At 33.7% G+C, this 27,831-nt stretch overlaps 3 protein-coding genes and 1 pseudogene across 5 annotated transcripts; all 4 read right to left on the bottom strand.

The window, feature by feature from the left end:
- Positions 1–4,557: 4,557 nt before the first annotated feature.
- On the bottom strand, positions 4,558–5,645 carry LOC114403553 (chlorophyll a-b binding protein 215, chloroplastic-like). Its single transcript, XM_028366573.1, has 2 exons — positions 5,464–5,645; positions 4,558–5,383 (listed from the first exon to the last, which is right to left on the bottom strand). Exons 1-2 carry the CDS (start codon positions 5,607–5,609, stop codon positions 4,732–4,734), a joined length of 798 nt encoding a protein of 265 aa, XP_028222374.1. The 5' UTR covers positions 5,610–5,645; the 3' UTR covers positions 4,558–4,731.
- Positions 5,646–8,427: 2,782 nt separating this feature from the next.
- Positions 8,428–12,748, bottom strand: LOC114403544 (annotated as a pseudogene).
- Positions 12,749–14,098: 1,350 nt separating this feature from the next.
- LOC114403537 (nuclear pore complex protein NUP133-like) lies at positions 14,099–21,314 on the bottom strand. The gene is made up of 8 exons (XM_028366556.1): positions 21,027–21,314; positions 20,813–20,937; positions 18,880–20,697; positions 17,402–18,120; positions 17,172–17,324; positions 16,073–16,409; positions 15,332–15,402; positions 14,099–15,005 (listed from the first exon to the last, which is right to left on the bottom strand). The coding sequence occupies exons 1-8, from the start codon at positions 21,206–21,208 to the stop codon at positions 14,472–14,474; spliced, it is 3,939 nt and encodes a 1,312-aa protein (XP_028222357.1). The 5' UTR covers positions 21,209–21,314; the 3' UTR covers positions 14,099–14,471.
- Positions 21,315–22,578: 1,264 nt separating this feature from the next.
- LOC114403522 lies at positions 22,579–26,164 on the bottom strand. 3 transcript variants are annotated; one of them, XM_028366539.1, is made up of 4 exons: positions 26,008–26,164; positions 25,693–25,772; positions 24,220–24,412; positions 22,579–22,996 (listed from the first exon to the last, which is right to left on the bottom strand). In XM_028366539.1, exons 2-4 carry the CDS (start codon positions 25,744–25,746, stop codon positions 22,866–22,868), a joined length of 378 nt encoding a protein of 125 aa, XP_028222340.1. In that variant the 5' UTR covers positions 25,747–25,772; positions 26,008–26,164; the 3' UTR covers positions 22,579–22,865. The 3 variants fall into 3 exon arrangements, with proteins under 3 accessions (XP_028222340.1, XP_028222350.1, XP_028222346.1); XM_028366549.1 differs by lacking the exon at positions 26,008–26,164 and adding an exon at positions 25,906–25,967; XM_028366545.1 differs by lacking the exon at positions 26,008–26,164 and adding an exon at positions 25,854–25,927.
- Positions 26,165–27,831: the final 1,667 nt, after the last annotated feature.

Here is a 27,831-nt window from a genome sequence, read left to right as displayed (position 1 = left end):
ATGGTTGTGGTCTTGTGGAGTATCAATTGGTTATATGCATCAATAGCGACGTCTTTGAACCGATTTGTATTTTGTTAAATGGTTTTTATTTGACTTGTAAACTTGGATGAAATGAGTAGGATAAGTTAGAAGACAAGCCACGCAATGATTGTTTCTCTTACAATTGAAAACCAATTAAAGGACGAGGAAGAATATCGCTAGTTTAGTTGGATATAAAATTTCATCACAAATCTTAAATATACATGTTTAACTAAGTGAAATCTTAACGGCTAGGATTAATTATTTGTTATAATCATTAAATTTTTTTAAAAAAGTAATAAAGATGAGAATTAACTAGTAACTTTGATCATTCTTCTCTCCATATTGAAAATATATTATGAATTTCTTCTCTTACTCAAGATAAGGTCTCAGTTACACAGTAAAATAATAAAAACAAATTAGAGAGCCAAAAATCTAGAGAGGCTCTATACCATATAAGGGAGAAACAAATTTTATTATTTTCTAAATTTTCTTGAGTAAGTTTTCAGTCGGCAAAGTAATCAATAGGGTATAGGGTGTATTTGGAATAACTGCAAAAATTAAATCATTTCAATAATAGATTATAATCCTAATCAATTTTTGTTTAAACAAGTTTGTTGGAAAGTGGTTTTAAGATAAGGAGTATAAAATTGACTTGTAGTTAAGAGAAAAGTTAATGAAAGAGATGGTGGGTTCAAATTCTTCTCACTAATAAAATTAATAAATTAACTATTAACATTGACCTTTAAAAAATAAGTGATTTTAAGATCATTATAATAAAAATTAATTAAAAAGATAATAGATAATTAATACTATTTCTAGAGAACTTCCTAAGATATATTGAACTCGACTAAACACAACAACTAAGGGTTCGTTTAGGATGGTTGTGAGTTTTGGTTTTTGGATTTCAAATGTAATTTTTAAAATAAAATGCATTTGGTTGACAAAAATGGAGTTAAATTGATTTTTAAATAAATTTTGAAATATTTTTATACTCATTTTTAAAAACCAAGAAAAAAGGTTTTGCGATTTAGTTTTTAATTAAAAAAACACATTTTTTACATTTGATAATGACTCTTTTTATTGTCACCACCACTAGCACTCTATTGTCATTGTTACCGCCACTACTATCAATATCACCTCCTTCATTACCACCCTCACACTATCGTCACCATCATCATTGTTATCATTGACATAATTGGTTGTCACCACTATCGTCATTGACATTGCTATCACCATCGTCCATATCACCACCACCACCACCTTTATCATTGTTACCACAATCACCACTAATGTTGTCGCAACCACAAGACTATTATAGCATAGAAAAATCTTGTGGATTTTAAAGATTATGAATGAATGTTATGGTTTATCAAATTTCTCTATAAAACTTTTATGATAGTTTAGATTTTAATGGATTTATATCATAAGAATTAAAAGGATTTGAATTTTTTTATATAGATTTATAAGATTTAAAAGGATTAAGTGAATTTTTAAAAAAGACATTCAAAATTACAAGAGTGAGTGAAAAAATAATATGAAATGATGAGATTTTGATAAAATAAATATAACTTTTTTAATATTTATTAGTTAAATTGATTGTAGCTTGTCCTCCTATACTTATCCTTCTTGCAACAACATATTTTCATTCTTACTTTTGAATTTGAACAATAGATTTAAAATTATACACTGATTTTTTCATTTTTTTAATTATTACAATTATTTTATGAAAAATCAAATAACATGTTTTAATGAGATGCAATAATAAACATATACTGTAAGGGAGTGATGGGATGAAAAATTTATAGAAGTGTTATAAAGTTATGGGGAGGACAAAATTAAGGGTGATGATTACAAAAATATTACATCAAACACCTCTTAAAAGGCTTTTTTTTAAGTTATAAAAAATCATAATTGAATAATATTAGATTTTGTTGCACCTCTTAAAAAAATTTAAAAGTATTAATTGAATATCATAAGATTTATTTATATCATTTAAAAATCTTAATTGAATAAAAAAAAATCAATTAAAATTCTTTAATATCCTAATTCAATACACTCCTAAGCTAATTATAATATGATATGAAACATTAAGTTTATTTAAAATTAATCATATTTTAAAAACTGATTTAAATAAGCTTCTTAGTAGAAAAGTAGCAATCATTAAATGCTCCTATTTAAAAAAAAAGTACAGTAAGGGGTTTTTAAATTGTTGCAGGGTCGTTGATCATACCCAGGAAATCATCTTTTATGGTACCTATGCAGAACTGCTAAAAAGAAAAAAAAAGGTTATATACTATCTGTTAAATGAGTTCTAGAAAACATTGAAACTGAAAATCAGATAAATATTCAATAACCAACGGCAAAAGTGATTTGTATCCCTTTATTTGTCATTTTAAAAACTTGACAGTGTCACAGTTCATATCTATAGTCATACAACCGAAGGGAAGGAAAACATAGGCTAAGCTTGTTCAGCAGTATTAAAACTTTATCAGCATACAACCTAGTATCATATGCTCGCTAAAACTGCCAGATATTGGGCTACAAGGCCATAGATATCAAGAGTTCTTTTAAGACATGTTCACACTTGACATACAAGATAATCATGACAGGAACAATACAATCAACATGTAACATCAACAATGTGGTATAATAAACAGAGCCCATTGTGGTTTAGAATTTTTTATGGTTTGCGTTTCACCAGCATCATAGTATAAATGAGTTTAAAATTCTTCCATAATTAAGGTTGTTACAAATTCGACATCCAAATTGAACACATTTCAAGGCATGTATAGGAAGTTGTGGAGTAATTTTCAAGATCTTGGAATTAGTTCCTTTGATCTTGAGATTTACATACTCCATTTAAGAAATTGAATATTAGAGTTTTGTAAACGTAATTCATTCATTGACATCTACCATTTACTCTTGAAGGAAGTCACACACCTCTTTTACAAATAGGGAGACTTGTGAAGAGTTGAAACATCTCATCTTATCTCATCCAAAAGAGAAGCAAAGAAGAGTGAAAGTGAGAAAAATAGTTCTTGTATTTTTCTTTGAGAGAAAGGGAGTTTTAGTTTTCACCACACTTGATGAGAATTGAGAGAAATTGTAAATCATCCTTATTAGGTGAGATTGAAAGATATTCTCTTATATTGAGAGAGTCATTGTAATCATATTTTTAAATAATAGAGATATTTACTAGCTTGATGATGTGGTTTTTACCTTTCACCATTGATTTTTGTTTATGCTTTTTTATGTTTGATTTTTGCTTTCTTGTGCTATGTTGGAGTTTGTGGAAGTAAGAACCGAGCAATGAAATGCCTTAACTCTTAAGCATCCATGGGGTTCAAGTCTACCTTGGAGATTTTCCGGAGGTAGAGAAAATGGTTTTGGAAGTTTTTCAACTTCACACACCTGTGCAAAAGTTTGAAAGTTTGTGATGGGTGTGTGATGCTAATTTGATTTTTTTTTTCAAAAGATGCACTAGTCCAACAGAGGTGCACCCATGTGTAATGGGACCAAGAGACGTTCTTGATTATTTTGGATGCCGAAAGATTGTTCTCCATGGTCTGTTATTTCTCCATTCTTCCTCCATGACTAATAGTTAACTCTCTCATTCGGTCGGATTTAATATAATTGGTCCTACTTTTATGCAATTGTCACCTTATTTCTATTTAATAAAGTATAATTATTGTTCATCTTATATGTTTAATGTTCATATATGATTTTTGATCACATGTTTACTTGATCCTATTTATTTATTTGTAGTTGAAAAATTCTTTTGAATTGTAAAATGAAGAAGATAATCAATTATTTTTATGTCCTAGGGATAGAATAAAAATGATTGATCATCTTTAAAATCTTTTATTTTTAATACAAGTATATTAGTTACATTAATTTAAGGGATTAATAGTGAAATCAAGGGAATTAACTTCTCTCATTAAGGGATTAAAGCTTGAATAATTTTGTGGATAAATGATAATATAAATTTAATTTAACAGTAATTTGTGGTGACTACATGTTAGAAAAAAGTCCAATAAAACTAAACATCAACGATCTTTGTCATCAATTAAAAACCTGGTTATCATGGATGTCGAGTGTTTAATAAATTTCAAGACTCAAATATTTTTGCATTTTAATTTTATGCAATATTAATTAATTTGATTTATTTTTGTTAAAATCTTCAAATCAGTATTTCTTTCCTTAATTTTCTTGATTTTATTTCTTACCTTAATGTGTTTATCTTTATGCATCTTGTTATTTAGATTTATTTACTTTAATTCTTCCAATATCTTTTAGTCTAAAATTTTACTATTAATTATCCAATTATTACACAAATTCCTTTAAAGATGATTCTTTATTTATCACTTTGTTACTTGAGGATTTGGTATTCTTGCCAAAATCTAAACGGGATAAAATGTAAGTTCATCAGGGATAGAGATAGATTCCCTGAGCATGGTTTCAATGTTTGAACTAATCAAACTTTAGGGAAAGGTGGTTCATATCATCAGTATCATGGGAAGAATAGAAAACCATATATAACAACAACACAAAACAATCAATATTATGAATTGAAGCGTAAGAGTTGATATTTTTTAGGGACAGAAATTTCTAATATATATAATATAATGGTTCTCATACAGATTCTTCTGGTACACAGGTGTAGTTACATTAGAGAAAATGGGAGCAGAAGATTGCATTGAATTGCAATGCTCATTGTCCAGGGACAAAGTTAGTGGCATAAGCCCAAGCATTGTTGGCAACAGGATCAGCAACATGGTCGTAAAGGTTCTGAATAGGGCCCTTGCCAGTGACAATGGCCTGAACAAAGAAACCAAACATGGAGAACATAGCCAAGCGACCGTTCTTGAGTTCCTTGACCTTCAACTCAGCGAATGCATCAGGGTCATCAGCCAGACCAAGAGGGTCAAATGCACCACCAGGGTAGATAGGGTCAAGTCCTTCACCAAGGGGTCCTCCACCAACTCTGTAACCTTCAACAAAACCCATGAGCACAACCTGAACAGCCCAGATGGCAAGGATGCTTTGAGCATGGATCAGGTTTGGGTTGCCCAAGTAGTCAAGTCCTCCCTCCGAGAAGATCTGTGAACCAGCCTTGAACCACACGGCCTCGCCGAATTTCACACCATTCTTCTCAAGGATCTCTGGGAAGGTGCAGCCAAGTGCACCAAGCATGGCCCATCTGCTGTGAATCACCTCCAGCTCCCGGTTCCTGGCGAAGGTTTCCGGGTCAGCTGATAGTCCAGCAGTGTCCCATCCGTAGTCACCGGGGAATTCTCCGGTCAGGTATGACGGAATCTGCTCTGAGAATGGACCCAGGTACTTGGGACGATCAGGGCCATACCTGTTGTTTTGTTCATGCATACCAACTTATAGTTACATTCCATAACAATAATAACACTAATAATCATAATGTTGAGTTACCAAATGCTCTGAGGAGCACTCTTGACGGTACGGCGCATGTTGGTGCGACCTTTGCCGGCGCCACCGGTCTTGCGGACCAACTCATTGAGCTGCTTCAGAGCAGTTTGACCTGCGAATGCTGATTGCTGAATAGCAGAGGTGGCCATGATGATGGTTGTTTTGTTGAGAATGAACAAGGCTACTACAAAGGTTTATAGAAGATCCTATGATATTGCGGATCAGGATATGCACAACTCAGCAACACCTCATTGGTCATCCATTTGGATGTGGATTCTCCTTCTGATATAGTGGCTCTTCTTCTGCCACCTGGATGAAATTCAAATTAAAACTTTGATTAGGCTCCTGCTACCTACCATAGTACAAACCCACATTTTTTGAGAAAAGAAAAAAACTTGTGTTGGTGGTAAAACCAAACCACACAGAAATACAGGGCTAGTAGTGCCTCCACCTCAACAACACAATGTGCCACCTCATCTTCGCAAATAGAGAAATCACATTTGAAATCCAGAACTTATAACTACTATTGACTTTTGAAAATCATATCTAAAATGCAGAAAATTGCATCTAAAACATGAAACCAAAAAGTTTTAGACTAAAATTCAGGACATTATTGGTTTTTTAATTAACCCTCAATATCATAAGCAAGAAAAGCTGTATTTAAATGAGAATTAGAGTAATTAATAGAAAACAAAACAAAGCATCTTAACTGAGGTTAAAAAACCAAAGAATACCGTGAAAAAGTTCTATTTAAATATTCAATAACAAAAAAATTATAAGAAAACAAATATGGTTTAAATGAACAACTGAAATAATTAATAGAAAGGTTTATCATAAATATTTTATTCATTTTTTTTGTTAAAATCTATATATATATATATATATATATATATATATATATATATATATATATATATTACTTAAATACAATATTTCTTAATTATATTACTATTATAAATTTTATAAACAAAATAGAAAGATATTGAATTTTCGATTAAGGCCTCGTTTTTATAATAATTTTATTAATCTTATTTATTGTCACATACATGACAATTCCATAAAGTGTCGTGTTGTTATAGATTCAATTTCTTTATATAAACTCTACAGTGGTAAAATGTCCACTATAGCATTTTATAATATGTAACTACTTAAAATTTTAAGTTATCTTTTAAATAGTTAATATGCTGTCATGTATTTTGTATTTAGGATTGACCACGACAAGAGTCTATAAAAACACAGTCTTTAATAGATGATATTTTTCACAGAAGTTGTGAATGAAGTTTCATTGGAACATTTTCAAAACTCACGATATAAATAATTTACCTAAAGGAGTGCAATTTATACTTAATAAAAATCAACATCATCCCGAACACCATCTGAAAACACAATTGCCTGCATCATAAAAGTAATTAATTAGCATCTCTGGAGCCCAATTCGAGCTCATACACTGGAAGGACTTCTGCAATTACTTTTTTACCATGGAAGCATGAAAAACGAAGCTAATAGGTCACTTCGGCTTACTTGAAAGCTTTTGGGGATGTAAGTTTGTTAGAAGATGAAGACTAGGGTGCGAAGGTGAAACTCGCACACAAAGTAAGTTTCGAAAAAAAGTTAGAATTAATCACGTCCGTTCGATTTAATAATAAAAAATTAGATGGACGAGATTTCTTCAAGATAACCGGATGAATATGTAACAGAAGAGAAGGGTCCTTTCTTAGTTCCACTGCTCTCTCTCTCTCTCTCAATTTCCCTTCTCTCTCACGCGTCGCCCGTAGTTTTCGCTGGCGGCCACTCCCAATCTGCCGCACATCCATCCCACTTCCCTCTCCTCGCTTTTCTCTAAAAAAAGTTAAAAATTTCTCTAAAGATCGTGTTATCATTATCATTCCCTGAGTTAGGTTTTTTGTTCTTCCTAGGGTGTTTTTATTGTGTCCAATGACAAGAGGAGGGGGAAGAGAAACAAACAAAAAGAAGAAAAAAACAAGGAAAAATTAGGGATTCTTTTTTTGGGAAAAAAAGAGAAATTTAAGTTGTTGTTGTAGCTGTTGTTTTGGGTGAGATGGCTCAAGTTCAGGTTCCGCCTCAGAATGCGGTTCCCGACCCCAACGGTGGTGGTGCTGCTGGAAATCAGTTCGTGACGACGTCGCTTTACGTTGGAGATCTCGACCCGAACATCATGGACGCCCAGCTGTATGATTTGTTCAACCAATTGGAACAAGTCATATCCGTTAGGGTTTGTAGGGACTTGACCACTAGGAGATCGCTCGGTTATGGTTATGTCAACTTTAGCAACCCGCAAGATGCTGTCGTCCTTCTCTCCTGTTACATATTCATCCGGTTGCCTTGAAGAAATCTTGTCCATTTAATTTTTTTATTGTTAAATCGGACGAATGTGGTTGATTCTAACTTTTTTTTGAAACTTACGTTGGGTGCGAAATGAGTTTCACCTTCGCACCCTAGTCTTCGTCTTGTTAGAATTTGTCCTCTAAAGCTTCACCTTTTTTTATCCATAGAAATTGATCTTAATACTAAAAGATTTACAATACAAACACGTTCTATTCAATCAACTAAATTAGACCTAGTTGATTTGTAAAGCTTTATTTTATTCAAGAAAGTCTACACTAATTTAGTTAACTTTTTATTTTGAAATTTTTTAACTTTTGATTTTCTATATCTTCTTTTGCTATTTAATTTTTTTTTTGTTCTAAACATTTGTCTTTTTTCTTTATTTCTGAAGCAAGTTTTTATCTTTTTCATTCTCTTTGAGAATATATATTTTTAAAATTTTCTCTGATATTTTTCTACATTTTTCAACTTCGGAGACATGCAAAAAAAGTTTTAAAGAGATAGAGTTTATAGAATAAGAAAAATAAGTCTAACAGAGCTACAAAATTCATACGGCTAGCTGCTTTGTGCTTCACTTTCTACGTTATTATTATCACTAGACTTTTTAAAGCAAACTTGGTAAGAGATGCACAGGATGGGGAATCGAGTTATGGAGACATTGACAGGAACAAGAAGTTCTACTGAAAATATATTCAATAATAGATCTAGAAATGCTAATGTTCACATTAATTCACTGCAGGGAAGTGAGGCGGAATCAATGAAGCTTATCAACATTCACATTGGCAGTACAAATAAATGATTATTCTACAATGACTACAAAGAAAGGTGCTGCCACAAATGATTACATACATTACATTACATATGCAGCAACATTAATTACACACTGGCTAAAGTCGTTGGGCGTGTCAAGTTTATCTGCCTGCCACTAACGAATTGTCATGTTCATGCCTATTTGACTAAAAACTAGTCCTACAGGGAACAGAACGAACATCATCAGAATTGGAAAAACTGGAGAAAGATAGAACGAAGGTGAAGTAATTGATTCTGAAGCAATGTTGATGTTGGTGCTGGGATTGAGAATAAATGGAGGAATAATAATCTTCAAGGTCCATTCAAATACGCATGCAAGAGCACCAATCAAGACACTGATACCCCATCTAATAGCATTCAGCTGCATGCAATCTGCTAGGCCTTTAGCATACTCAATCACCAGCACTTGCAAAAGAAAACAACCTCCTAAGGCCACCAAGAAATAGAAGCTCTGAACAACCACCGTGAGAACTTCCTTTTTCAACAATTGCATGGTGTTGAGCAGATTGAAGAGTTGGCACAAAAGGAATGTGCTGAAGATCATGGTTTCCCTAACCTTTTTTCCCTGTCAGTAGCATGTCCACCGAACTCGAGTATCATTGACACAGAAGCCTGATCCTGATATAAAACCTGAATAACAATGTTTTTCCTGATTTCTTTGGTTATAATATGTTGGTTCCTGTGATGAGAGGGTTGTTCAGCAAGCTGTTCCTCGCCCGTTAGCTTCAATACCATCATTAGGCCACCCAGAATGCACATCAAGACATTCGCCCAAATCAACTGGAATGCTGCAAGGGGGGAATCTCCAGTACATGTTGTGACCAGGGTTATGAGTGACCATGATATGGTACATGTCAGCTGAAGTTGAATGAACTTCTGAATATTGTGGTATTGACTTCTGCCAGCCATCACAATTGGTTCCAATACACTGAAACATTTGATAGTTATGTCAGAACTATCTCTATCCACTATCCTGCTCACAGAATCAAGAACTATCCCTACATCAGCTACCTTTAGAACTGAAAGTATGATTAGTCATCAACCTTGTTCCAATGAATGCAAACTACCTTACCTTTCTCTTGCAAGCACTGTATCATAGAAGTTTGTCTTCAGGATGGAAGTTTGCCATTACATGGGCTCGATCCACTTCGTCTAATAGCTTCCTCATTCAAATCTTGAAGTTTTCTTCCTTCGAGCACAATACCATGTTCTAGTCCTAGTCCACAAGCTATGGCTTTCACTTCCATGATGTCATCCTCCGAGACCAGTTTGATCTGTATATTTGCATCATTTCTGAGATTTTCCAAAGCTGATTTTATGGATTCAAGACTAGTAGTGCATTTGAGACCTATCAGTCCTAACAAGATCAGTTCTTCTTGCTCAAGTTGTTCTCCATCTGTTTGTCTATAAGCAAAAGCAATTGGCTTAAGGCCACCATCCCCCATCTCTTCAATCACCTGCCCAAATTTGATCTTCTAATTTTCCATGGCATGGCATTCCCCTATACTATCATACAGTGAACACATATCTAATATTGTGGATGCAGCTCCACTCCAATGCATGTACAGAACTTGTTCATTGACCCCAATTTTTCTCACCAAAACTCACCTTCCTTCTTTGCCAGAATTCAGATTGCTGTGCTTAAGAATGTCAAATTTCTCTTCTGTGAAAGATCTCATGTTCACTGCCCATGTTGTTTCTGCCCAAGAAACAAGTGAAACAGACAAAGAGGAAAGAGAAATCTCTGGTGCAAGAACTGATAAACCAATTCCTTGTTTAAGCATGTCAAGCGCAGTTTTATCTATTTTTGATCCCTCAACCATGCTGATATCTTTCTCCCTCATCCATACTCTACTAACCTCCATTGGCTTACATATGAGCTCATCTGATACATCAATACAGATGACAGTTACCAACCCCATTGTCGTACAAGCTGATAAATCATTAAGAACTGCATCTTGGTTTGGAACTACCTTATCAGTCTGGTACTTGAGAGAAACTGTAACCACAAGTGGCATTCCATGCTGCACGCATAGTATTGCAACAGTAACAAGACGTGTTAAAATGGAGACCGTTCCTTGTGGTCTCAAGAAAGCTCTCTCAAGTGCTTTCATCAACAAGCCAATTGAGACCTTCCCCTTCATTTCTGGCAACGCACTATTGTTCCCATCTTTTCCACAAATAAAACCAGAAGAGAGATAAAAAGAGCAGTTATGTCAATGTAAGAAATTGGCTTCTCAATTAGTCTCTCCAACAAACCACTCCTTTCAGCCAAATTGGTGTTGGTTCCAACTGATGTTGCCAACATCCTTCCTTGGCCCCCAATCACCTTTGAACCAGATATAAGAAACGGGTTCCCCTTACGATCATGTTTGATTTTTGTTGCCTCAGGCTCAGCCAGCACAAGAATGCCATCACTTGCAAGCAAACCATCTGCTGGAACCTCATCACCTGGCCACAGGCAAATTGTGTCACCAACCACAATATTAGATTAGATATGGGAACCATTAGGATCTCTTTACCTCTCTTAACCCTGAATTGCAACTCGTCCTTTCTTCTCTTTGCCAATTTCAACATTTTCCTCTCACGTCAAAAGTTTGCTACCGAATTTCCTGCAACCAGTAGTAAAACGGCAAAAACTATGGCAACACCAACATGCCAACCATGTTTAGGTTCCTCCTGCTTGAATTCTATGGCGAATGACAACCCAGCTGAGATCAACAGCACCAAAATTGTGCAACGGTAGAATTTGCAACTGTTGAATAAAAACTTGGACAAGTTTGTTCCAATAGCTGGTAATGGTATAGTGGTGTTGTCATCATCAATAGTACCCTTCTGTTCATAGAAACAAAATCCCATCAACAAAACACATCTCTCTCAAGTCTCAACCCACCACAAACAACAGTTAGTAGATCCATCCTTCACACTTCAATAAACCAAGAAATAAGATAGTTCTAAACCAGAAGGGATCCACCAAATATCATAACCACCACCATGTGGATGAAAAAACAAAAGAATCACTCTCTCTTTAATGTTTTTCCATATAGTATAGGAGTTTACCAACATGCAATTGGTGAGTGGCATTGAGCTCGGATTACTTAAGCAAGGTATCGAATTCGAGTTTTGTGGATGAAAAAATGTGATTGAGAATCAGATGAGAGACCAACTAAAGTGGTCAGTCAGGTTCTCCAGCAGAAATTAATCATCGACTAAGCCGCTGAATACTTACACCTATAACATAATAACCCAAGTAAAATGTAGTACATGAGTTTCATTATTTTTCTTTGTTTTTGTTTTATTGTTGAAGAAAAGAACATGAGTATTAGTAGGGGAGAAGGTTAATATGTACCTTTGAGTGTTGATGTTGACGACAAAGGACAGCGGAAACGGAGTCAACCCCACCAAGGTCATCGAGAGATTTCAAGTCCTTCTCCTTTACAATTCTAGCAATATCTCTCCTAATGCGCTCTTCTTTCTCTTCTTCTTCTTCTTCTTCTTCTAGATCAATTGCAACAGAAGATTTGGAAGAGGAGTTTCTAGCAGGAGGCACTGAAGAAAGTAGTGATGGATGGTTGCCAGTGGAAGTATTTGTTGGCTTCTTGACAGAGATGAGGAATCTTACGTATAAACTTCTACGTCATATCCTTGTGTACCTGCTGTTGTTCGTGGTGGTGAGGAGTAAGGTAGCACCAAGTTCAATGTTGGCACCACCACCAGCTGAGGACGAGGTTGCTTGGGACATGTCTTAATTTGTGACCGGTGGTAAAAGGAGAAGTGAGGGAGAAAAACACTGGATACGATTCTCTGTTGATTGGACTATAATTCAACCGGAACCAAGCCTACGTTTCTTGTTCTCAAGATCCAACAAGAGGGTTTTCAGACACTCATCTCATCTTGCAATTACACACACGCATGAGGTTTGAAGAAGGAAGGCAAAACTATTTTGACATCATGTCACGTTATGTTACACATGGACATGGGATTATGCTACACTCTCCAATCAACTCTTCACCTTTATCTCTCTCTTTCCAGCAAATAGCATAACTAGATGAGAGTATAACATGGAACAAGTACTGTCAAAGACAGATACTATAGAAAGGTTGATGATTGCTCAAATGAGATTTTGATGGTTTCAATCGAACAAAGGGCCGCATTTATAGCGGTCCAACTTGGATCATGTAGCTAGCTAATATAATATAATAAAACTCAAGGGTATGTCTGCTATTAAGATAGATTAATTTTAACATGGATGAATGGGAATCTGCCAAGTTTCCAGGGCTCAAACGCGTAGCGGGGTGGAAAAAAAGTGCTTTGGCCTTGCCCACTAAACGCAAATTTTTATGTTTAATCTTTTATCGGGCGGCACTGGATCTGGGCGTGGCCGGCCATGGAAATTATATGGCAATTTACGACTACCAAATTTCTTCTTCACGTACGCGTCTTTTGCATGGTTTATAAAATTATTTCACGATACATTGCAGGGCGAAACTCCACCTGCCCAGGATATAAAATAAACAAAATCAACTATATTGTAATCTTTATCAATCTTATCAAAGAGTTATCTATGCGACAAGTTTGTAATTTTTTATTAGATTGTTATCCAATCACAAAATATTATCCATAGTAAGTTTATTAATTTTTATGATAATATTTTTAAATCATATTAAAGATCATTTCTAATTGATTCATAGTATAAAATTTTGATGAACGTGGAAGTTGTCCAATCGGCATTTTAAAAATTATGTGCAACAATAACAAAATGGGTAGAAAAAAATGACAAAGACTATTTTATAAAAGAAATAGAGAAACTAAAATTACAAAAAAAAATATATAATAAAATTGTGAATCAAGAATTAAAGAGAAATCAAAATTATCATGGATAAAAAAAATACATTATATAGACTTTTATAGGACATATGAGATTATCAATTAACAGATTCTCATTATTAATTTCTAACACGTTTGTGAGCGTAGATTGTTGTTTTCTTATCTTTAGTAATTTAGCTTTTAGTTTATTTAATATTTTAGATAATGATCTATGTAATAAGTCAAATCTGGAATGGATATCAAAAGCATGCCATATTGGTAACTTCTATGCGTTTTGGACTATTCTCCGTCGCGTCTCAATCCAAGTGCTAATTCTAGATAACAAACTCCTACTAATAGAGCATTGATATAAGGTAAGAATTGTTTATGCACGAACTATTGATATAAGGTAAGAATTGTTTATGCACGAACTAGGTCATTTCATTGTTGTCTAAGAATTATAAGATTTATAAATATTCCATAATTTAGATGACAAGTTATTTTCAATTTTGAAATAGACACTGGCACATTTTCCAATACTTGTTTTCATTTCCAGTTAATATTTTTTTCATCATAATGATAAAAACACCATCTTATTTTCATAATCTTTTAACAAAACTTTATCAACGTTTATTTTTAGACTAAACATTATTATTTGATGTTATTTATACTGACATGATGTAATTAATTTTGGTTTCAATATCAACAATGGTATCTGCAAGGCATTTTACTTGCCCCATTCTTACACTGCTCTTTTTGTTTTGGATTAAAATATATATATTAATCACAACCTTTTTCTTTTGGCAAATAAGGTTTCCGGAATGGTGTGCCAAATTCGTATACAACAAGCATTTCTCTATTAATATTTGCGTGTTTGTGCTTGCTGCATATCTTCTATCCAACACCATTTACCAATATCATCCAGGGTTATGTTGTGAATGCAATGCATGGAAGAGAGGAGCGAACACTACCAACTGCATATTCCACAATTCATGTTGTACAAAACCTATACCAACTTGGATTACGGTTAGGAATGATCCTTAGCCACGCTATTCCATTGGGGAAGGTCCTTCTTCAATTCTGATGTCACTACTATGCTCGCTGCCTAGCATGATTGCCATTAGCATAAGTTTGCCTGCAACTGGAAAATCCTTGTGCTGCATCAATATTGTTTCAACTGAACTACCCATATCCCCCAAAATAGAAGTCTCCATGTTTTCTTGTCTCAAGGAAAATACTTGGCCAAACCCTTCTTCAAATGTTTCACTTTGAGGTCCATAACACCTACTTGAAGCCTGGAAAAGTATAGTATTTTTTAAGTTTTGCAGGATTTCCTGGTCACTCCATCCTTCAGCTATGTATGAATCATGGAATTTACTCCAATCGTCCTGACTAGCAGCTTTCTTCCAACAATCCTCCAAAAGTTTTCTGTGGATCTTCCGAAACAGGGAACTAGTCCATGCAAACACGTCAAACGCCCACAACGAGAGTTCTCGATCTTCACCTTCCAGGCACAATTTAATCAAGTCTTCAGGATGAAGCAGCTGATCTTCAATGGAAGGATGACGTTTCATTACTTCCTCCTGCATGTAAAGCATCTAAATAAGAAAGGATAAAGCGGACTCCTAAAAGGGTGCAACAAAGCTTATTTGCCAGTGCAAGGTTAAACAAGTTCTCATGAAACAAAGCAAATATTAAATTATTAATTTTACTGTCAAACAGTCACATAACACTCAATGCCACAAGTCAGTCAATTTGATTGCCAAATGTGTATAGAATTTACAATTTAATAGCATGCCAAATCCTTCAGCAAGCTCCTCTTATTTTCCCTCCCTCTAAAACTAAAACCTTTTATACTTCCTCTTAAATTTCATGAGTAAATTAACTTTCTACAACAACTGTAATTTACCTGTAATTTTAGAATCTTCAAATCAGCCTCAATGCGGTCCACCTTGACTTGAGTACCAGCTTCGTTACCAGCTGTTGAACAAAAAAAGGTAATACTTTTTATTTATTGCAAATGCAATTTATTAGGTATCTATTCATCCAAAGAAAAATGTAGATATTTAACTAAATAAACAACCAGTGTCCAATTGAAACAGTACATATAGATAAAAAGAGAGAGAGAAATCAGAATATAAACACCAATCTTTATCCAATGATTTGAAGACCACAACCAAATGTAGACAAGATATAATGCTTGGTTACATGTAATTATGTAAATAAGGAAATAAATCATGGGATAATAAGGAAAAATAGGAAGTAATCCTAAGATACTCAAAATAATTCAAATATATAATCAAGATATTATTAGAGATTTTTAATATACTCTAACACAAATTAAAGATTTCTAAGAATCCAGATATTCACCGATTCCCAACAATAAGTCAAAGTGCGACAAAAAGCTGCAGCCATTAGGTTGAGTTGGTAATTGATATATCATAAAACCAAAAAACCAGCATGTTATAAGATAGCAGAACACTAAAAGTAGAGTGCCAGCCAGAATTTAACTCCAATTTGCTGGAAAGTCAACATAAATGAGTTCAAAATCTCACAAGTTAGAGGAAGGAAGCCATCTAAAGGAATATATAATAGACTGAAGAGAAAGGAAGTAATTTCCATAACACATGAAAAACACACAGGGCCATACCTGCAAAGGCAGCAACCTTAGAGAGAAATAAAAGATTTTTTCTGTCAGTCAATTTTAGTTTCATCTTCATATACTCCTGTTCTCCTTCCTCTTCAGCAACAGAAGTAGATTGCATGTTTTGTAAGAGAGCCAATGCATGAAGTGTTTCTGAAGCAGAGGAAAATTGATGAAGGAACAAATCATGAAGCCAAAGAAGATCTGGATGCTCCCTCAGGAAAATGGATAGCTCATCAGGAAATTCTTCCCCTAACCTTAAAAGTTGAGAAAATTGTCTGCTTTCATGGAGTTTCTTAAAGACATAGTAACTAAATCCCCCATTAGGTCCCAGGCTTTCATGCTGCACACAAACCATTGAGACATAAGCAAGAATACATTTCTAGAAAAATGGCAACACATAGTACATATAGAATCCTTATGATTAAATAATACCAAATAGAAATCATAAATTATCATTTTTCGATAACCAATTTTGTGTGGAAGGCCAAGGTTTTATTCAACATTGGGAGGTGTCAACGATGTAATTGTAAACCACTTATTTAGACTATTACTAGTAACTCATTTCAGGTGCTGTGTCCAAAATAAAGCACTTTTATGAGTATGTCTTGTGCTTTGAAAATTCATAAAAAATAATTGGTATTGCATTGTGCTCATGCAACGGTCAAGAACGTGGTTAAAAAAATTCGTATACCCGATTAGCATTTGTTTGCACAATCTTTCTTTGGAAGTTCTCTCCAATAATATATAAATGCTTAAATTGAAAGAAGGAATATGTGGAGCTCCACAAATTTGGTAGTACTGTGAGGTTTGTTGTTGGTTCTTAATTAATAGATCTTTATTCATTTAAGGGATATTGTGTATCCTAGCTCTAGCTCTAGGTCCGAATATAACTGTTACTATTGCTTCCTTATGGACTTCAGTTTTAGGAGTGCAAATATTTCTTCTCAGTGGACTTCTATTCAATCCTAAAGCCCAATCAGTAACAGAATATTTGGGTTGATACTTGATATGCTAAGAAAATCATCATTGCAATTTGTAAATGCCTAGAAAAAAGGGAACAAAAGCAACATAAGTGCACAACAAAGAATAAAATCAGTCATACCATAATATTTCTCAGTAATTCTGAGTCATTCACATCACAACAAATTGTCCACATAACTTTGTAGCATCCATGTCGTTTAGCAATTGATAACAGATGTGAAGTAACCTTCATTAAGGCCTCTTCATTCTGCTCTCCAGCTCCTTCAATCGAATCCTGCACAGAAGACCAATTGAACAATGTATATCTGTCCCACACCAGGATTGAAAGGACAAGCAAGATAGAATAATAACCTTGCGAGTATCTTCAAATTCTTTAACTTTTTGATAGAGAGATTCAAGAAGGCTATCTCGCCTCTCCCAATATTCATTTAACAGACCTTTGTGTTCTTCTCCACACTCATTTTTAGCTGTAACAGCACCAGAATATGCCTCAAGTAGAACTTCAGCTAGGGCTTCTAAATGATTGTACAGATCTAATTTTGCTGTTTTATCAAGTCCAGATATTTCATTTAACAAGTGAAGCAGGACAGAAGCAACACTCCAAATACCAGTCCGTACAACAGGTTTGCAATACCAAGGTGTTAAACCTTCAGGTGGTGGATACCATAATCGGTTCTCATTTTTATAGTTGAAGCATGTCCTAATTATGGTAACACATGCAGTAGAGAGTTTGCATGCCCTCTGAATCTGGATTCCTAATGGATGCTCTGGTCTTATAACATATTCTAACTCTGCATCTAAGCAGTAAAAGAGATCTTCAAGATCTGAAACCTTACTGTAGAACACTTCAGCATTATCTCTATCCATCAAAAGGACAGTATTCCGACGAGCTCTCTCACCAACTAATTGTATCATGTCCCAAAGAGCACCTGACGTCTGAATATCCAAGCTAGAATTTGAGGAGTCAACATTAGTTGATCGATTTTGGCTAATCAGATTTTGCAGTTCCCTCAGCTGAATCATTGCAGATAACTTTTCACCATGCTCCAAAATAATTTGCAATGCATGTCCTGGCAATTGAAAAAAGCATCATTTAGTCATGCAATGTCCATTTGCCGTTCCCTATGATCTGTTTTAACTTGCATTTTTACCTGAAACTATAATTATTTATTTTACAACCTTAATCTATTTAATCAATTAAAAAAATTGGCTGGGAAAACATGACCATTAACAAAATCATAAATCAAACATGCCTTCACATACAATCCCACCCTAACAAGTCAAATGACATAAAGAATTAAGAATCCATGTGCTTTAGGATTTCATTCACTCCTTCCATCCATAATTAAGTTTACATTATTTTAAAACTCACATATGGGGCTATGGGGAAGAAATAGGATAATTAAGCCTCAATTCATTTAGTCACAGAATAAACCTCCTTCCTTTGACTTTTTCATACATGCCGATTGCCGAGGCAAAGGAGCAGATGGATGATAATTGAGATTATATTCATATTCATTTTACCCAATTTATAAAAGTCAAGAAAACTATCAGTGAAAAACCACTCTCCACTGTTACTTGTGATATACTTTGTATGAAGTCATCCTAAAAATTATGTTTATATCTGATTTATTTTATTTTATAGAAGCAGGTTGGCAGATAAATTAAGCTCATACAGACATCACTTACCCACATTATGTAAAAACTAATGACCAATTTAAACATAATCAAACAAGTTAGTTGGATTAGGAAATACTGCAAAAGAAATTTTTGTTTGAAGATCAAACTAAAACAGATGAACTTTTGGTGAATAGACTACAATTTCATACTCTGCTTAGAACACAGCTCCTCGTGGCATTTGGATAAGGCAAGAAAGTGAAGGAACTTTTTATGTTTCTGTTGCTTTTCTAAGAGTTGGGTTGAAACAACAGCCATGGCCAAAATCTCTACACCTCTGGTTGTTGTCCAATGTTTAGCTAAGGTGTCTATAATTGATTTGCTCATCCGAACAAAAACATTGGTTTCCCCATCCCTTTCAAATGAACCAGAAGTTTCTAGCTTTTCAAGAGACCTGTCAATTTGGCCAGATGTTAAAAATTCATTGAAAAGATTATTCAATAAAGCTTCTGATTCTTCATCTAGTGCAGTTCGACGTGCAATCCCACTCAAAACCATCCTCTGTTTGTCTCCAGCACTCCATGCTTCAGAGCTAGCCCTTCTAGGAGCAAAATTACCTGCAAATGTAAGATTTCTTATCTCTTCTTGTGCAGATCTTTCATTTGAACTGCCTTTACGAGATAAGCTTCTCTCAGGTGGTTCCACTCCTCCAAGTATGACAGCTTTCTCTGGTATTGCCCATATTCCTGCTTTCTCTGTTAATACAACCCATGCACCTTCTTCATAATCATCTGCAGAAGGAAGGATAGAAGCATCTAGCACTTTCCCAGCATCATAGGGTAAATCAAACTGATAGAGTTGTGTAGAGTTTCTATAATAATGGGAGACAGTTGCTGTTCCATCCCCAGATATTATGACTGCAGATCCTGAAGGCTTGCCCCCTATCCGAAGCCTCATGGAAAACAAGAAGTCTTCGTCTTCAACTCTAGCTTTTGGCATTATCACCTCAATAGGGGCTTTTTTCTCCAAAACCCTGTCATTTGTAGTCTCTAAACCCATCCCTGATTTATATTGCATGATCAGGAGAGAATACTGCATGTAGCTTGAACTGCTAATCCGGTCATTGCAAAAGGTTGCAACAAGAATGGTAATGACTTTACCATGATCATCTACTTGCATATCAAGAGGCCAGATTCTCTTTTGACCAGCCAGATCCTTCTTAATGCCGACCTCAGCATCTGTTCCAACAATTGCCTGAGACCAAAGCTTTGAAATAGGTATATCAGAACCAAACTCTACTCTGAAACACTGTATCTCATGGTCTGTCAATACCAAGAATTGCCGACTTGATTCCTGGATAGAATAATGAGGAAAATGCCACATCAGAGATCTAGGGTACCCAATATTGCTCACAATTTGACCTGATTCACCCTGTTGGAGTGGGAAATGCATAATATTTTCATATACTTTCCTTCGATGAATGCCAGTAGGAGTGCATTTAAACTGCCAAAGTTCATCACTCGAGCTGCACGCAAGGGCAACACATACAAACTTACAACTGGGATCAGCAGAAGCAATCATAGAGTTAAATGTGTGCAATCCACTCAAACTACTTCCCAGCTTACTTTGTCGCCGCTGCCTGTTGAAGGACGCTTTCCTATCAGGAGTCAAAACAGCCTCCAGCTCGTCAGAAGACACAAGACTAGTGACCGGAGCATGCAACTGAGAATAGATGTCCGGCCAGTATATAACAGCCCGAGTCCGACAATTGCACAAAACCACAGCAGCAGAGTTGCACTGTTTTGCAACTTTATTCGTTCCCACAGACGTGGCATCACAATTAACAACACAAAGCAACCAACTACCAGCATGATTTCTGCCAACATCAGCATCATTCAAAGGAATCTCGAGGACAGCACATTTCACGGAGGATGCGGGCGACAAATAACACCATAGGTAGACCCTGTTCCCACAAATAATCCAAGCAAGGGATGTGCTCTTGTCAATTCCACCACACACGCGATCTTCAGCTGCATTGCAATACATCATAATCTCAAACACTTCAAGCTTAATTTACTTCGAATCTGAAGGAATTAACACACGTGCTAACTAACGCAATTGAGAGAGAAATCAAACAGTTCTCACCAGGAATTCGATTGTGTAGCAAAATGCTCTGCTCATCACGAACCACTTGCGGAAACTCGCCGACGAAAACAGGTTTGGTAGGATCTGTGTCGTCGCCTTTTCCAGTTCTGTTGACCTGAGGAACCCTACGCAATCAAAACGGAAAAACAGTTGGAAGCAGAACGCGAATTTCGATGCAGATTTTGGTGAAGAAGCGAAATGAATGAATGAATACCTGGCAAGAACGGATAAGCGGGGAGCCCAAGGAACGGGAGTGCCGGTGGTCGGGCGATTGGGAACGGCGTTATCGTGGAAAGAGGTTCGAGCAGGAGTGACCGGAGAATCTACCACCGTGGAATCGCGACCTTGCTCTCTGCGAGAGCGAACATTGCTCTTCTTCGTTCCGCAAGAAAACATGATGATGATGATCACTCGGTACCGCCAGATTTTAGGGTTTATGGGGTTTTCGCCATTTGAATCGTGAGAGGGAAAAGAAAGACAAAGAACCAAACATTGAATTTCCCTTTTTTAACTGTAATAAAATATTCACTCGTAACGTCTTCATTTTTTTGCTAACGGGTATTCTTTTTTTTTAGGCACTTGTGTTCATGTAAATTTGAAATTATAAAGATGCTAAAATGCCTCTTACTAGAATAAAATTATTCAAAGACAATAAAAAGACAGGTTAAATGACAAATAATTTATAAAATATATGATTATCTTATTATTTTTACATTTAAAATAAATATAAGCGCACATTAGAGTGTTTGAATCATTCATATTTCATACGGAAAATATATTCTCCAGTTAAAAGGTTATATATGACTTAATTTTAACCATTTTTAAAAGACTGAATAAGCAAAATTTACTGCTTAATTCTTATGCATAAAACATTCATTTTCAGTGGGTGTTGCATTGCATATATGAATAGAAATGATGGTTCTAACTCACTTATAAATTCTTTATTGTTAGTTAAAATTTATTTTAAAAAATATAAAATTGTGTGAAAACCACTTAGGGAACTACAGCATTATTAATAAATTTTAACTTGTACAAAAATTTGTATTTTTTAATAAATTGTAACTAACAATTAAAAAAATGTGTTTTAAAAAAGTGTTAAAGAAGCGCATTATTAGCATTTGTCATGACTTTATTTTACAGCAGCATTTGTCATGGCTGGAACTACAATTGTTGGAAGGGGTCCTAATTTCTTATGAGTATTTGCCCTTATAGTAGTACTATTCATTACCCTAAAAGCAATTACCATTAAAAAATTAATACATGTAATTTATTTCTTTTTTAATAGTCATGACTATTTTTTTATAAAAGTCTCTGCGTTCGTTTATTATAACCCAAGAACTAATAAATGCAAAAGTTTGAAATTAATAAAGGAAGCCAATTTCGTCTGACTCTGGGTTACGGTTCAAGAGGATAATGATGCCTATGAGCCATGAGGTAGTGCCGTAGTAGCCAGTCACCACTCACTAATGAGAGGTAAATACTACGATAGTTTGATAGTACATATAATAAGCTCGTCATTTGATATCATAGCCCAAAATTTCAGTTTCAGGATGACAAATTTATGAAAAATGCATCGTAAATGTGATATTGTATAAACAAATTTAATTTTATATAATACTTGTAACTCCAATTTTTAATATTGAGAAAATTTAACTAGTATAAAGAAATTAACTAATGAAAATATACAATACTAGTAGTTAGTTGCACTCCAGTACTCCACAATTAGTATGTAGAACAAATGATAAGAAGAAGAAAAAGATAATTAGTGCACAAATAACTTGAAGAGAAACAGCATATATCGTATTTTCGTTCACAAATAATACAAGAGAATACATAATTACACAGCACCGGAAATTAGTGCACAAGGACCTTCTACTGCATAACAGTTCAGTTCTCCAGAGGAGAAGAAACAACTAGGTTTTGGAATCAAAAGAAAAATAAAATAAAAAAAGGGGGGCTAGAAAAAGTTTTCCTATCTTTTGTTTTCTAGGCAAAAAGAAATTTGCTATACGTACACTGGTACACATATGCAGAGCTTTAACTTATTGTATTATCATGGTTCCAGCTTCAAGGAAACAACTCTTGATTGTCTGTTGGATTTTGCAACCTTTAAGAACACTGTAGATAGGCAAGCCGGTGCCCACCATGGCCGTCGCACCTTCTGCTCCCCTTTCAGACAAGCCACTACAGACATCAATATAGCATTCACAAGTTAGGAGCATGTAACAGATAAAGCCATTTTTTTTAACAACTTTACTGGGGGTAAACACCCCTCCCTTCCCCCTCTTTTTTTTTGTCACAACAATATCATCTTGCAATAAAAGTCACAACACAACAAACAGAAGAAGCATATGCACATTTCATGTCTCCTTATATTTAAACATATCACATGTTTAGGAATGGACGTCTTGACAATCAAGTTCTGGATGACTCCAGCCTACATAATAATACAAGGGTTTAATTAAGTTTTTGGTCCTTTAAAAAATCACAAATTTCAAATTTGATTCTCATTTTTTTTTTTCTGAATGAGTCCTCCATAGGACATGTCTGTTACCAAATGACTCCTTTGTTGAGTTTGATTTATTTATATATTTATTATCAGTATAAAACGGTTTTACATAAGCATACAATATGAATTTACCATGCCACTACATCATATTAATGATATGATGTGACATGGGATATATTCCTATTAGATGTTGGTGTGAAAAACTGACAATGCATATAAATTTAACTCTCTTTTTTATTTTTTCCCATTTGAACCTTCTTAAATACTATATTACAGATTTTTCATCTAGTCCCTCTAAATGAGAGACCAAATAGAAAATTCTTTATATTTAGAGAAACTCATGATATCTACAGGAATCAAATAAGAAAGGAAAACTGCACAACCTAGTGATATTTTTTCATTAGGTAAAGAAAAATGTCTTATGAGAACACTAATTTGAAAACAATTAAAAATGGAAAATCAAATTTGAAAATCACAAATTTTTTTAGTGTCTAAAAACCCATATATGAGGAAGGAATACTTTTTAGAAAATGTAATTCACAAATTGTCTTGATACTGCACAATATAGAAAATTATGTGCTATGATGAGACGCCTTTAATGGTTGTCTGTAATGAAATGACAGCAGTACCAATAACTTATAGGAAAGTTATCAAACTCTAGATATATCTCACTCTAATACAGTAATACTAAACTTTTACTTTAATCTTTCTTCTAGTATATTCATGTTTCCTTATAGATTGTTCAAATAGCACGAAACTGATTGTGACAACATCAATGATCATGCCTTACCTAACCATGGAAAGAGCACAAAACACCTAGGTAAAGATGAAAATTTCAAATGAGTTTTTTGACAAGTGTTTGTCTGTTTACTGTTTAAGGGGGGAAGAAGAGAGAGACCTTTAATCCGTCTTAATTCCTTGCACAATGTGATGAAGTCTCCCCACTTCATGTGGCAACGTCTTATAAAACGTAGGATTTGTTCAGTTGTAAACATGGACATGCCTTCCAGGTATTCTCCATTAACACCATTTTCTTTAAAAATTTGGCGGTAACTACCAAGATTTATAGTCTCCAGCCACAAGCCAACATCCTGATAAAACACACAAGATAAGCAAGAATGCAGCTGTAAGTTTAAATTATCAGTTACATTTTGATTCTGCCATGGAGATGCCCTATATGATATGTCTGTATAACAGCACCCACATGTTATACTCACCAAAAAGAAGAAGCAAATCCAAAAGGGTATATACCTCTTATGTAATTTGCACAACTCATCATACAGACAGAAACATAAAATGAATTAAAAGAAAATATGTGAAAAGTTATATCAGTCATTAATAACAGTGCATCAATTATATTGTAGAGTCCGGACCTATATAACAATGCTGAATAAGCATGTATTAAACACTCAGTACATAAGTAGAAACATACGCAATACATGAGTAGAATCACACCATTATCTTGTGAGCTTGACACACACATCAAAGGAGAATAACAATATGATACCTCTTTATCTACATTAGTTTACACTTCAGATATATGACCTTAATAACCTACTTAACAGAGTAACTAACAACAAGGATAAATCATAAGCTTGCCACATCACTGATAGAGGAACAGGGACTAAGGGCATAATAAAGACAAATAATACACCGGCAATCTAGTTTCAGATGCTATTTTTCCAAAACGTAATTGCAACAACAGAGTTTAAAAACCCAATGATCACAGAAAGATGCATATAGCTTAGCGGTGAGAACTCATCAAATGAAGATTTACACTTATGACTGCTGCGCAAAGGAGTGAGCAAGCATTCAGTGTAATCTATTATTTTCTTGAGAGAATAATGTTAAACCCCTCACTTTAAAATGATCATAGAAACTGTGAGTGTCAAACTGAAGAATTGAAAAAGGTTATCTGGCAAGAATTGGAAACAAAATTTAAAAACCAGATAAATTGTGAAAACAACAGGGAGGAGATGAGATTCACAATTAAATGAAATAATGCACGCACGAGCTTGATTAGCCAATAATTTCCAAGTTGAGAAGGACTTCAACATAATTACAAAATTTCCCACTTGATTAGACAATACTATGTTCAACTTTCCAGTTTCCAAAGTTTAATCTCAGTTTTTATTTGTGTTATCAGAGTAGCAAATTAACATCACAAAACAGACTACCATGGAGAAAGTTCAAGTTATGTACCCAACAAATTTAGTTAAACTAACTGTTGCAAAAAAACTAATTACATGTTAAAAGTACAAATCACATAAAAAGGGATCACAACTCAAAAGGCATAGTTTTTTTTATTAGAAAATATACATAATAATTAAAAATAAGTACATCAATTGACTAATGGAATGAAATGATTAACCTCAACAGTCCAGATGAAGAAATCAAGAGGCTCTGGTGACTGTCCTTTGTTCATTTCAAATCAAACTTCCCCAAATACACCTGAACACAGACCAAACAAATAATCAAAATCCCCAACCAAAAAAAAACATCTTTTGTCGAGAAAAATCATAAAAAACTTTCCCCAGTTAAGTAAACAATAAAGGTCGATCTGACAAGGAGAAGATTGGACAACCCGCTAAAAGGGAAGCCCCAATTGCAAGATCTCAAGGACTAATTTATTGAATTGAAAGAGAAACAACAAAACAAAAAAATAATATAAACTAAATATGCTTACCACTTTGCGAGAGTAAAAATTGGGTTAAGATTAAAAAAAGGGGAAAAGGAAAAAAAAATTCTACGTTTGATGTAAGGAAGAAGACATGGAGAGGAGAGAGAAAGTGAGTGGTGTGAAAAGAGAAGTTAAGAGAGGAAACAGAAGAAAGTGAGGGCAGAAGCCTTTTTTTCAGCTCAGAATTGCATGCTTCGTGTTAACGACGCGTCTGCCACGCGACTCCGTTGCATCACAAGCCACGCGCCAGCCTTGCCACTTGCTCCTCAAAAATAAATAATAACTACGTTATTTGCTCTAAATTTTGTGATAACATTATTGATAAATGATGTAATTTTGTGGCTGAATCATGACTTTGATGTTTAATTACCTAAAAATAATTATTCCTCTGGTAAAATTAGTTGAAATTTTTTTTAGAAGTTGAAAAATTAATTAATATTAAAAGCTTAAAAATCAATTTATTAAATTAAAAGTATTTTGTAAAATTAATTGTTGAAATAGTTAAAAAGTATAAAATAAAATAAAAACAATAAAATTATGATTTATTTAAGTGATAGAAAATATAAAAAATTAAAAACTAATATTTTAAAAATAGTATTTCAAATAAAATTTTAAAAAATATTAGAAATTATTAAAAAATTACTAAAAAAAAGTACAAAGTTTATAAAAATCTAAACAATATATATTCTTTTTACCTGGTTGTAAGAAATATAGATATATTTTCAAATGTATTGATTATTAACTAATTAATTACAACTGGTATTTTAGTTTATATATTAAATAAAAGTTATTTATAAAATAAATATTTTCTAGCATTATATTATAATTAAAATATATAATAAATAAAATTTCAACATATAAACTATATTTTAAATTTATCATAAATAATTTAGGTTATGATACATTGTTATTTTTAATTATGGTTAAATTATTTTAGAAAAAATATTTAAATTCAAGTTAGAACTAGAGATATTAAAAATGATAAATCGAATGAAATAAGAAATTAAGTTAAACCATTTAATTAAATTAAAAGTATAAAATGATATGTAAATGCATTTTTAGGAGCACATTTGAATTATTTAATTGATATTCAAATTTTAAAATATAAGAAAGTATATTAGACACATAGTAAAAGAGTGAAGTTCATCATTTCACAATAGAAGGATATTAAAATGGAAGTAAATGTGAGGAAGATGAATGAGAGTGTAGTGCTTGGGAGACAGATAATCTTAAATCCTTATAATGAGAAGGGATTTAATACCTTTTTTATACCTTTAACTTATTATAAAATATATTGACGAGATATTTATGCATGCACTTTTCATGCAAGTAAATATATTTTTTTATCTATTAACAATATAAGTCATATTTATTGATTTAAAAATTATCTTTTAATTATGCATAATACAAATACAACCACCACTTAAATCATTTAATTTTATGAAAAATTATTACATAATTTAAATTTATAATATTATTAACTAAATTAACAAATTTAATTATTTTTATTGATATTGATAAATTAGTTTTTGTTTCTTATACAGGGGAATGGAAAAAGTAGTGGAAAAAGGCAAGCAACACATTTTTTAAACACATTTGTTATTATTAATTAAAATTTATTGAAAATAAAAAAATGAGTCTCACTTTTTATTTAATGAAGGTTTAATTGTTTGTTTAGTCCTACACAGGATCACACTCTTTTTGGGTGATCATGACATTAACATGAAATAACTTTTGTTGAAAATAATGATTAATTTTCATTTTCTTTTAACATAATTTATTTCATACTCAATGATTAATTAAAATTTGAATCTTGAATCATTTACTTAA

The sequence above is a fragment of the Glycine soja genome, chromosome 2 (assembly GCF_004193775.1).
Source record: "Glycine soja cultivar W05 chromosome 2, ASM419377v2, whole genome shotgun sequence".
NCBI lineage: Eukaryota > Viridiplantae > Streptophyta > Magnoliopsida > Fabales > Fabaceae > Glycine > Glycine soja.
This window is presented reverse-complemented; position numbering and strand designations above follow the sequence as displayed.

Coding starts and splice junctions, on each gene's coding strand:
- LOC114403553 (XM_028366573.1), bottom strand. CDS start 5,609: ATGGCCACCTCTGCTATTCAGCAATCAGCATTCGCAGGTCAAACTGCT. Junction 5,384..5,463: donor AGTGCTCCTCAGAGCATTTG/GTAACTCAACAT, acceptor ACAAAACAACAG/GTATGGCCCTGATCGTCCCA.
- LOC114403537 (XM_028366556.1), bottom strand. CDS start 21,208: ATGTTTTCTTGCGGAACGAAGAAGAGCAATGTTCGCTCTCGCAGAGAG. Junction 20,698..20,812: donor GCTACACAATCGAATTCCTG/GTGAGAACTGTT, acceptor ATTGCAATGCAG/CTGAAGATCGCGTGTGTGGT. Junction 16,410..17,171: donor AATTACTGAGAAATATTATG/GTATGACTGATT, acceptor GTTTGTGTGCAG/CATGAAAGCCTGGGACCTAA.
- LOC114403522 (XM_028366539.1), bottom strand. CDS start 25,746: ATGAACAAAGGACAGTCACCAGAGCCTCTTGATTTCTTCATCTGGACT. Junction 24,413..25,692: donor TCTTCATCTGGACTGTTGAG/GTTAATCATTTC, acceptor GTGTTTTATCAG/GATGTTGGCTTGTGGCTGGA. Junction 22,997..24,219: donor GGAATTAAGACGGATTAAAG/GTCTCTCTCTTC, acceptor TGATGTCTGTAG/TGGCTTGTCTGAAAGGGGAG.